This window comes from Euprymna scolopes, chromosome 19 (genome assembly GCF_053919585.1).
Source record: "Euprymna scolopes isolate OS-2025 chromosome 19, ASM5391958v1, whole genome shotgun sequence".
NCBI lineage: Eukaryota > Metazoa > Mollusca > Cephalopoda > Sepiida > Sepiolidae > Euprymna > Euprymna scolopes.
The window spans coordinates 115022613-115035447 of NC_136500.1; the positions used below are offsets into that span (position 1 = coordinate 115022613).

The 12835-nt window shown below is 35.2% G+C and overlaps 1 protein-coding gene across 1 annotated transcript in view; it reads left to right on the plus strand.

Annotated features, from left to right (window-relative positions):
* LOC145239888 (uncharacterized) overlaps window positions 1-12835 on the plus strand; it is a 28325-nt gene continuing 15490 nt past the window's right edge. The window contains exon 1 of the mRNA XM_080103505.1: window positions 1-598. Coding sequence (XP_079959631.1) covers window positions 413-598 — 186 coding nt within the window. The 5' untranslated portion in view covers window positions 1-412. The remainder of the gene's footprint in view (window positions 599-12835) is intronic.

The window sequence follows — 12835 nt, forward strand, 5'->3', positions numbered from 1 at the left end:
TTTCATGACATTACAGGGTTAAGGCGCTCATTTGGTACTTTCCAGCCTTTTCCGTAAACTGTCCGGACGATACCAACGATAGCACAGTTCTTACACTGCATAAGTATTATTAAATATTTTGAAATTTCTAAATTTTTTCATAAATACCAAGTTACGACTGCTGCTACTGCTGCTGCTGCTGCTTTCAGAAACTATACACGTTAGTAATATATAGATCAGCAGCAGACAGCAGTTATAAACAAACATTGTGGCTGCTGCTGCTGGTTTTCAAAGAAACAAACAGATTTTTGCGACTACCGTTCATCCTTTATGATGTCATCCAATTTTCAAGCACATTCTCACACAGTTTTTTGTAGCATACACAGTTGCAACTTTTAGTTGACGTCCACATTTATAGTAAAAAAAGAAAAAGATGTTAACACGCTCACGTGCGGCTCAGCTAAGAAGAGAGGCACTCGCGGAGACCCCTGTCGTGAGTACCAGTAATCCAAAAAGAAGAGAGAGACTCACAGTGACACCTGCTCCAAGTACCAGAAATCGAAAAAGAAGAGAAAAACTCGCAGAGGTTCCTGCTCAAAGCACCAGTAATGGAGTAACGGTAAATTTATCATTGCTATCATTTTATACATTTTTTTTTTTGACACAGTTTGATTTGTTTCAACACATTAAGAGAACAACTTTTAAGTTAATATTTTCGTGAGAACTGCCAAATTTAGGTGACCTTTTAGTCTCCACTTGACACATTCGATCAGGTGTTGGTTCTTTATAAAATATGGAGACCAAACTGTATTGTAGAACCCCAAGAGGCGTCTAAGATGGTTTTCCATAGAACCTAAATAACAGCATGCCTCTTCAAAGTTTTAATACTTTATTTCATCATTATGGTAACCTTGTGTTCTCACATCAGCTGTTTACTAGTGATTTTTATCCCTCTCATGGAGTGAACTATTCCTAAGCTGTAATCATCAAGTTACAGTCTATGTAAAAAAGAAAAAAAAAACATTAAAGAGATCCGGGTTTGTGCAGATTTCTTTACAGGACTGAATCATGCACTAATGAATTACTAGTACTTTGTGGCTAGTCTAGAGGAAATTTTTGCCAAATTCAACAGAGGAAATTTCTTTTCAAAATTTGATTTAAATGATGCTTATCTACAAATACATGTGGATGATAATTGCTGAAAGCTACTTTGTATAAATATCCAGAGGAGTTTGTACAAATTTAAACGATTACCATTTGGGGATAACGTCGCACCACCTATTTTTCACACATTGCTTAGTAGACTCTAATTTGCAATATCCTACCGAGATACCTTTCTAATGATCAATAAAAACATCAAGCAACAACAAATCACATGTGCACAAAGTATTTAAGTGAATCCAAGACTATAGGTTTAAATCGAAAGAGGGAAAGTGTGATTTTTTCATAGGAAAAATAAAACATCATAGTCAACTTATAGACATTATTGATGGTAGAAACCAGCCCAGTTTTTTGGGGGGTTTCACAAATTGTTATAATGTTTTTATTCCAAACATGTATAATTTTGCAAGTTCCTCTGAATAAGCTATTAAAAAAAGATTGCATCTGGATGATAGAATGCCAGGAGTCATTTGAAAAAAAAAAAATGTCCTCACATATGATTGTATTGATATCCAGCCATCTAAAAAAATAACCAGGGACACAGCCTAGTCTGAAAAAGAATGGATAACTTTGCAATGTTTTGTCATGCCTTTTAAAGACAATTTTTTATTTAAAGTAGCTAGGCTAATTTGTTAGCTCTGAACTTCTAAATTAGGCAAATTTAGCTCCTCCTTAAAGCTATCTTCCTTTAGGTCACGTGAAACTATGAGAAGGAGATATCTAAAGTTTTCTTTAAAATAATGTGAACTTATACTAAATAAAATAATACTTAGTTGTCGTTTTTCTTTTTAAAGGAAAGTAAAAAAGGTATTATAGATGCATCTCACATCCGCTGTTTTGTCTCTCAGTTCTAGTCCTCAAGAAATGAATGGTGAGTGTTGTATACTCAGTCGATAATTTTTTGCAAGCATTAGCAAGAAATGACTAAATTCTCTTTTCATTCTCTTTCTATCCTTGTTGCAATGTCACTAATAAGGATGCTGGAGATAAATGTCTCTTGGACGGATATCCACCTGAAAGTCAGGGACCCGAACTTTGGAGTAACTCCCAAGGAGGCCGATCTATCAGCAGGTGCAAAATACTGGGGCTGTTGTATAGCCATTTAGTGAATGGAGTCTGGACCATGCAGCAGTTTCTGGTGGGTCTCTCAATGCCATATGAGTGGGAACTGCTACATCTTTTCCTTTTCTTTCTTCCAATATAGGTCTCCTTCTCTAACATCAAGGGTTACATTCCAACCTTACAGAGGTTGATATTCAATTACCGGAGACCAAACCTGACCTGTTGTTTTTATGTGAAACTGGCATTAACTCCACTGCTTCCTAAGCTGATTTCTCCACCAAAGGCTCTCCTCATTCAAACCTAACCCTCAAGATCAGCATAGACATGAAATTGTGTCTACATTAGAGATAGCTTCCCCATGTGGCAGGGAAATTTTCATAGAAGACCCCAAACATCTCTACATGTGCTTTAGAATAGCACTTACTCACAGCACAGCATTTATATTTGCCCTCTACACTCCCCACAATGATGGAGTAACTATCATTGAAAGTAATGTAAAGCCCTGTCTGCTCACCCCTCAGTCAGCATTCACATCTGTGGAGATTTCAGTGTTCACAATTAGTCCACTCAAACAAAACATGACAGAAGAAGATTTTGTTATGATTTGTCCCTTATGACCTAGCACAGATTGTTAACAACCCACTCAGGTACTCGAAGTTGATGAACAATTTGCAAGTCTTCCTGACCTTTTTCTAACAACATGCTCTGAACTCTGCTCATCCTCAGTTCTGTTTCTGCTAGGATCTTCTGATCGCTTGGTTGTTGCAATAAAGATAAAATCAAAGTAAAGCACCCCCCCCATCCCTTTCCATCGAATCATGTATCGATACTCGATGGCTGACTGGAAAAGTTTCTGAACATTCATATGTTTAAAAAGAATGCGTCCTGTATAGCATCTGATTTAATAGATAGTTATATACCGTTCAAGAAATTCCAACAGAACCTAAACTATTCTGACCAAATTCATATCAGAGCTACCCCTACGCTGTTTAAAAAGAATGCGTCGGGTATAGCATCTGATTTAACCGATTTAACATCAGCATCGATACCTATATACTCTTCAAGAAACAGAACCCAAACAGCCAGCCATAATACACCCCTGAATGTGCTGCCGCCATTGCACATAGAAACCACTACTTCAGTTGCTTTAAACGTAATAAATGTTGATACTTATATATTTTTGGTGCCGCACTGAAATAATACTATTTCGAAAGCCATTTATAACATGAGGAAGGGGAGGGGGAAGGTGTTTTGTAACTATTTTTGTGCTTCCACCTAGCAATTTGATAAAAACAAAAACGATATGGTGAAACTTGAATTTAACCCACCCCCAAAAAAAACTATTTAAAAATAGCGTTGTACCAAAAATACATAAGCACCTAAATGTTTTGAAACTAAAGTCGTCTTTAGAACTGCTATTAATTAATGCAAAAGGGTTATAGCAAACACGAGAGAATCATATGCCTAATTCACAAAGTCGAAAGGAGAAGAACAGAGGCTTGATTCTCATGAGTTTTGACGAATAACAAACAAGGTCCTGAACAGATGTGTGTGCTCTATCCTGACCAGCATGAACTGGTAGTGAAAAGGTTGTTCAAAAAATAAAAACAATGGCAAACTACTTGAAAAAAAAAAGAATTTTTGATTATTATTGAAACAGTTACATTTTTTTATTCTGGTAGAGTCAACTTCTTTCAGAAATTGAACATAATCATAAGTGGATTTTTCTTTTCTTAACTTTTTAAATTAAAGAAATGTAAAATGTGTTTTAAAAAAACAAATGAAAGATTAAATACTGGAACTAGACGTCCTTTTTGCAAATAGCAAAACTTTGTTTTTTTTATTGAACTGTTTATTTGAATTTTGAATGAGAATCTTTGATCACATATCCATGTGTACATTCCACATTGCTGTTTGAAACCCTATTTGCCACCTCATGCCCCGTTCGTGCATACACCTTTTTTGGACACACCCTGTTCTTTTTTCACCTAGAGATTGGAATTCACTATGCCTTTAATAAGTTGAATCACTACTTGCATAGTGCAAAGTTCACCATCTATACCAATCACAGACCCCTGGAATATTTATTAAACCCGCCTATACAGAATAGGAAAATACAGACGTAGGCTTTGAGTATGGCTGGCTATAACTGCACCAGTGCACCATTTAGTACCTGAAGGGGAAGGACAATGTTTGTGCAGATCTCTTGTCACATACGGTGGATTCAAGCCGAGTCAATGATAATCCCCTGGTAGAAATAGATGGTAAGAATTACTTGGTAAATGCAATAAATTGAAATCATTTTGAGCTGAAAGAGTTTGTGTCATATAAGAAGGTTGAGGGCTCACAGGTATCACATGAACATTCTACATTAGGTTTTGTTAAGTTTTGAGACATTGTGTTGAACAAAGATGGCGGCGTAGTTCAGATCAGTAACCAAGATGGCGGCCAAGAATCAAATGCGGCCCATGGCGTAGTTAACGGCGAACTGATTGAATCCAAAATTCAACAATTTTTATAATAATTTTGAAACGATTTCATTGGTTGTTTAGCACAGCCGGTGCTTATAAAAATGATTGGCGAATCCATTCGTCTCATGCCCTCATTAGGAGTCAAAAACATTTTACAGGTTTAGATTTAATTAGGAAACAAGAGGTAGATAAGGAAATTTCAGATTTAAAGATGAAGAACAGTAAATCGTCCAAAATGAAACAAAAATGTTCATAGAGATAGAGGAGATAGTGTATTACCTGTTGCCATCCAATGACAAACCATTGATTAGGTTATATGTACTTAGAAAAAGAGTGTTAGTGCAGTATCATGGCGATAATGATGACATGGGCACGGAAAAGACGTTTCATGGCATTAAGCAAAAATTTTTCTGGTCGTTTTTATTTAAGGACGTGAATGAATATGCAGGTAAATGTATTCCATGCCAAGCCAGAAATCTGAGAAAATATCAGCCTCAGATGCAGGAGTGCGATTTGACTCTTTTTCCTTTTGCGAAACTGACGTTGGATATTTCCAGGCCATACCAAGAGACAATTTCCGATAACATAGTGACGTTCATCGATATGTATAGTGGTTATCCGGAGACTTTTGTGGTCTCTAATAAGAAGGCCGAAACGGTGGTGTGTCTGTTCTTGGATTAAATTATCCCTAGATTTGGAGCACCACTCCGGCTGCTAACGGACAATGAGCCTGAAAATGTAAAAAAAGTGATGAAGAAGGCATCAGAAGACCTCAACATACATCATGTCACCACATCATTTTATCACCCGCAAAGTAATGGCAAAGTAGAAAGATTTCATAGGATGATGCATGATGTTTTAGTGAAAAAGATCGGGAACAATGAACGGTCGTTATACATTAACCAAATGTTGGTGGCTGTCAGGTTCCATGTGAACGAAATGATGGAATTCTCACCATACTATTTACTTTACATCAGAGACATGATCCTGCCATTAGATAATATATTAATGCCTCATAGAATATACTATGATGATGAGCAACACAAGATCACTCTACAAGAGATGCAGCGATCTTTTACTTTAATTAGGGAGAACATTTGGAAAGCTAGGAAAAAAAAAATGATAAAAGACTTGGATAGGAAAACAAAGTCCGTAAATTTTAAGATTGGAGATCTGGTTTATTATAAGAACCACCAGAGGTGGGGGAAGCTAGATGTACATTAGAAACCATATTATGTGGTTATAGATAAAACAGGCCCCGTTCCATATAGAATTAAGGATCAGTTGATGGGCTCTATGATGAAAGTGCACATGGAACATCTTCAGGCAGCATCGAGCAAGTAATGGAAAATTCCCAGCACTGGAAGACCATTAAGAAAGACTGCATTGGCTGCTTCGGGAGAGTCCGATGAGTCAGATAGTGATTCAGCCATGGAAGAAGCTAATATCCCAATACGGAAGAATCTACATCAATGACAAAGGCCAAAAGAGCAGTCTAATGTACTATTGATGGAGAGTAGAGTCATGACACGTAGCATGACGTTGAAACATGCAAATTGCTTGGATGCGAGTTATCTCCCATTTGTATCACTTGTAGATATCGAAGACGATAATAGGATCCATTCGGAAAGGCCAAGAGTAGGTTCGGAGTTTGGAAGTGGGGAAGAGGAACAAGTGAGAGAGAATTGTTTAGGTTGGATAAGATCTATGTTCTGTTTTTAGCCATTCAGTAAAATACCTTAGAAAAGAATATTTTTTCTTGGAGTTTGTTAAATGCGTGAAACTTTGGAAGATAAAAAACCATTTCAGCAGAGTATGTGGGCATTGAGAATGAGTAATGAAAAAAAAATATGAGAAAGACAAAAGAGATTATTGTTTTTTTTTATTAACTTGAGCAATAAGCACAGACGGGGATCATCAAATGTCATCTACCGATGTTAATTTTTTAATTACGACTTGGTTACCGTCGAATGGTTTTCACCATTCGTTGGGTGTTCCCTATATTCAGATATTTAACAAAATAAAACAAAAACTTATTCTTGTAGTGAAAAAAAAAAAAAAGATAATGAAACTGTAATGAATTAATAAGACGGTTACAAGGTAAAGATGTGTAAATACGATTGAAATTCGTACAGGGGAAAAAAAAGAGAGAAATTTTTTAAGCAAAAATGTACGAATATAATGATATGTTTATATATCCATGAAAAAAAAAGTAAATGAAAACATTAATAATATGCACATATCATACTGAAAGGGGTAATGACCCATGGAATGCATTCAGCGTTGATTTTAAATGTTGTACAATGTTCGTTGTTGATTATTTTGTGTTATAGTTGTGTTTTGTCGATTTGTGAAAACAAATAATTAACAAAGGAACTATGGATTCGTAAAATGCATTTTATACTGAGTTAGTGAGTTGATTGTTGGAGAGTTTCATTATTGCACTTATTCTTATATCATAATTGTTTTTCTGTTTGGATTGCGAAAATGGAGAGGGGAGGGATGTCGCATGGTGAGACTGTGTGCACACATGCACACACATGCATGAGAGTCGATAGCCAAAATGCAGTGAGCAATGGCGGTGAAGCTGTCAAAACTGATGTTGCTGGAGGTGAATAGGTCAAGTAATTGACCCCTACAGCTGTCGGGTCAAAACATGTGCTAGGAAATAGGCCATACAGGTAAGGAAGCACAAGCCAACAGTCAGAAAGAAACATTAGCATGCGCCGGCTGTTTAATCCGCCCTCTCCTGCTTCCTCTCTCCGACTACAGCCTGGGAGTGTACACATGAGGCAAAAACTCGAATATTTTCGGCACTTCTACACTATCAGAACGAAATTTTATAGTCAATAAATGGAGTTTTCAGATAAAAACACTGGTTTCTACTGATTGTTTTTTTGTCAATTCTAATAAATTACAATGTTAGCTTCCAAATTAGGCAGTCGAAATTACCTGAATATTACTGAATTATTAAAAAAAAAAAAAAACTTTATTTGTGTTATCTGGTGAAAAATTACGACCATCCTGCTTTTTATTAAACAAATCGAAATGAAAACATAAGCAAGGGAAGTAACTCTAAATGTTTAATGTGACTAATGCAAAACAAATAACAAACATAACATATACAGTGTTTCCGAGTCTGGTTTACATTTAAGATTTTTTCACAATTGTTTAATATAAAAATGACTGTTTGCCTAAAAATTTAATAACATAAAAATAACATATATACAAGTTTTTGCCTGAGTTTTCCAAGAATTATCAAGAGGAAATACCCCTCCCCTTTTTGAGCTCTTCTGTGTCTTAAAAAATACGATCGTTTTTTTTTTTTTTTTTCAAATTCTATTTTCTTTAATAAATAACTTTCTACCTTATCAATTTTCGTACTTTTTGGATATAATCATCTTAAAAATAAGAGGAACACGTAGATACCATTATTTTCATGTGAAATTCAGTATTACGATTTCCGAAATTTCGTTCTGATAGTCTAGAAGCGTCATATTTTTATATTTTCTAACAAACGAATTTGCGTTGTGAGTTGTTTTCTGGCTGACAAGAAATTACCAACATTCAACCCAGCTACATTACAAATATAGGATACTCTCTGGTGTGAGTAATTTTCTATCATGGTAGATGGAGGCCACCTTTTTTACAGCAACCTTGGCAATGTCTTCAATTTATTTATTCCAATTCATGTTGCCTGTGAATGTTAAGTCAAGAAGTTTGAAGGGTGAGCTCCCAGGTGAGGTGTTATTTATCATGGCAATTGGTGATTGAGAAGGTTTTGTTTTGTAGTTGTTAAAGGAAAGAAGTTTAGTCTTAGTAGCATTAAATGTTAGCATCTATTCACGGCCTCATTCCACTACAGACTGAAGGACTTTTCGTAAGGTTTCTGTGTATGTGCACATTCGTTTTTTCCTTATGTTTTGTTATAGAGCATGATGTCCTCAGCAAATATACCTATATCAGGAACCATTTTATCAAAGAAGTCGTTTATGAATATCAGGAATATTAAAGGTCTAAAGATCGACTACTGCATTAATATCATGTTGTTTAGATGTACAGCCATCGAGCACAACCTAGATTTATTTCTTGTCTAAGAAGGATCTGCTGATGTTAAGTACTCATTCAGAAATGCCACATGTCATGAGAAGCCCTTCATGCCAGACCTGAGGCAGGTATATTTACTCATGACACCATATTCTACTCTTAACATGTAGGTTAAACGAATGTGCACATATTGAAAACAAATAGTTGAATATAGGAACATACATGGATAGTAACATTTAATTGCCGTGGAAAATAGCACTTTACTCAAGAGTCCAACATTCAAAATCCTTGGCCTAACATTTTCAGGTAACATTAATGGAAACAAATGCATAAAAGATACTGTCAAGGCTGCTGCTGTTCTACTGTGTTAGAAAACTTCTCACACTTGCGAGTATCATATATCGCTACAAGGCCACCATTTTCTCATGCATGGAGCATCGGTATCACAGCTACTAGTCTCTCCCTCTTATACTCGGTTTACAAAAAGTGTCTGTAATCTAATAGATCCCTCATTGTTTACCAAGCTCAAACCCCTACCCAATCGCTGCAATATTGCACCCTTGTGCTTGTTTTACAAGAACTACAATGGAATGTGCTCCAATGAACTTGCTGCTCCAGTGTCCTTTTGATGTAAATACATGTAGTTTAAAATGATACCAAAGGCAAAATAAGCTGCTCTTTTGTAATAAAGAACTTAAAAAATTAGTACAAATCTATTTGTATGCAGTCTGTAGACAAAAATAATGAAAAACAAAATGGCCGCTTTTTCTCTTTATATGCTTGCAATATTGTCACCCTAACATGCAAATGAGATGCTTCTGGTTGCATATAAAAAGCCTGAATTGTCTACAGACAGCATTGATTTTGGATTTGGATGTCAGAGTAGCAAGTGTTGTCAGCAGTGTATCGTGTTCTAGAGTTGAGTTTTGATAGTAGCATGTTGAGATTTGAAGTTGAGTTTTGACAGCAGAGCGTCAAAATTTGGAGTAGCACGTTTTTGGCAGCAGTGTGCCGAAATTAATATTTTTTAACCACAATACACCCGACCAGCCTGGCGGCCAGGTAAATTCTATCCATTCACTGTGGAGATCTCCAAATGCTGGAGGACTTACGACTCTAATAGCTCCTTTTCTTGAACAGCTAACCTTTGGAATTCCCTTTGCATCCCTGTTTCTCTAACTGTACCAATATGCTGAAATTTAAATTTAATGTGAACAAGCACCTCACTGTACAACACAGCATTTAGAACGACTCCGATGAATCTGTAGACCCTTTACTTCACACTGGCAATATGCATAAAAGAATAATGTTACCAATGCATATTGCAAACAGACTACAGTCATGCAATGGGGATGTATAGATAAAAGAGTGATCTGCTCCTGATAACAGGAACCGCCTATGGAGTTATCTCCCCTGACACAGAAAGTAATTTGAATAATAATAAGTATTAAACATTAATCTGAAAGTAATTATGTAAATGTTAATATAAAACAAGTGAAACCAAATCTTGTTTTTCAAACCAAAAACGTATAATTCAAATTATTAAAAAAATGTGAAATTAAATTAATTGGCTATACAAACAAATATAATAATACATTTAAATGAAAACATTTGGACACCTGAAAATGTTAAAAAATGATAAAATCATTTTTATTTACTTTTTTTTGTTGTTGTTAAAGTCTGAATTTTCGTCAAATAACATGACTTTATCAAAGAGAGGATAGTCCGATATAGTTTTCTTTTCTTTTTCTTCATAATGTTAAAATTAAGAGGTCGAGCCTCTCGAAGAAAAAAAAAACGTCTTGTATCGGTGCCTTTTGACATCCTTGTGTGTAATCGCTTGGTTTAAGCGCAAAATTTAAGAAATAAAAAGTTACGCATTTTAGAAAAACTTTCTTTTTTTTTTACAAATTTAAATGAAAATATTGAAATTTGAATATATAAATTGAAATGAGAACATTTGAAAACATGAAATGGTTAAGAAATAATAAAATAATTTTTATTTACTTTTTTATTGTTGTTATTTTCGAATTTTCACACAAAAACATGGCTGTATCAAGGAGAAGTTACTCCGATGTAGTTTTCTTTTCTTTTTCTTCATAATTTTATTAAGAAGTCGAGCCTCCATCAAGTCGGTTGAAAATTTACAAACATACTTTTTCGCACTTTTTTTCAGCAAAGTTATCAATAACTCTATCAAAATTCACTATCGAAAAAGTTCCCTTTCTATGGAGAGGATTGTGAAGTCTGTAAGCCTTGTCTGGCTCATTTTTGATCGAAGGTAGTTTTTTATGAGCTTCAGTTTCGAGAAAGAGTGCTCACAACTGGCAACACTAATAGCTCGGGTAAGGAAAATGCACAGCAAGATCACAATATTAGAGACGAAATTCCCAAGGTGTTATCTCTGTATAAAGTTCAAAAGTTCAAGAGGTCCATTGATTTTATCTTTTCCTGAAGCTTTCACAAATACTGTAATCTCTTCTTTCCAGCAAAGAATTTATCTTTATCTGTATCTTCGTCAACTTCACCAAGCTGACAATCATAATTATCATCAAGCAGATTTGACGGTGTAAGAAAAGCATATTTACTTGCAGGATTGTGAACTTGTTGAAATCTGCAAGATATTTCTTCAATCAACCTATCTATATTAGACAGTATTTCCCATCTCAACTCAGTGTCAAACCCCACCACTGCATCAGTCAATCGTTTACCACCCATTCGTTTCTTTTTGCATATACGATGCTCCATGCTTATCCCCATTTCAGAGCAGAGTTTTTTGACTCATCTATTGCAGTGTCCACCATCTTTTCTCTATTCTGAAGAAGGCAATCTCTCAACGCCGTCAGCCTGTCAAAACTTTGTTGCAGATCCAGCCCCTTTTCTTGAAAATACTTCTGGGCATCATTGATTTCTGGGAGAATAGTTTTCCAAAAGCTCAGAAATAAAAGAAATGGAAACGACAATACCGAGTTGAGAATAAAAGACGCATCTAATCTTGTGGTTGAATTTTCTCCTTCTTCTGTGAGCTGTTCCAGGACAATGACGACTTCCAATAATTTTTTTTACCACAACATTTACAGCATCTGCTCGACTACTTCATCTGTTTTCCATGGTCCGCTTGATACTTAGACCGATCAACTGAATCAAGACGTCCCGGCAATGTGTAGATTCAAAAAAGAACAAGAATAATCGGTCCAGTATGCCAAAAAATGTTACAGAGTGAACCACTACAGAAGTGGCATGTACACAAGCCAGATTTAATGAATGGTTAGTGCATGGCACAAATAGAGCTTTTAGGTTGATTTCGGAGATTCGTTTCTGCCCACCCGATAGGTGGTCTGATTGTAAAATTAAGCTTGGTGAGGTATAGAAGCAATAACATCGAGACTACAAGTACATTCTTGAAACCTTTGGGTGGTTTGTTTTCCACTGAAAGACATGGACATTTTGCCAATATTAAAATGTAAGCGTCTTTCTAAAAATCTATTCTAAATACATTTAAACTGTTTTATAGATTAAAAAAAATAATTACTATTTTTATAACTTTTTATTATTTTTTCATATTTAAACTTATAATATATAAGAACTTACGAGTAGTAGTAGTAGTAGTAGTAGTAGTAGTAGTAGTATATTGAGTCTCTCGGTTAGGTTACTCTTTTAAAACAAAACAAGATCCTATTTTTTAGGCAATTACGTGTTAACGCCTTAAAAAACTTAGCGGCAAGATAAACAAACAAAACAATTATTTAAGAATTTAGGGTGGAGATCTGCTATTGATTGGACATAAGCTTTTTTTGGAGGGGGGAGTCTAAGTGATTACGCATAGTTTTACAACATTGCCAGTCAGACTTCGGGTTAGTGAACATTTCTATAATGTTAGAGTAGCCTGGAAGTCATGATTAATCATCAATTAATGTACGAAAGTTTAAATTTAAAAATAATTGTTGGTGCCTTTTTTCTGCAAGATTTTCAAGGTGTCCCTATGCAATCATATAAAACAAAGTGAAAGTCGAATAAAACAAAAGGAAAATATCATTCTTAGCCAAGGGTGTTAGTCTAAAATTCTCACAATATTAGTAAAAAGTATTTCTATTATAATTATCTGTATCTTGTTT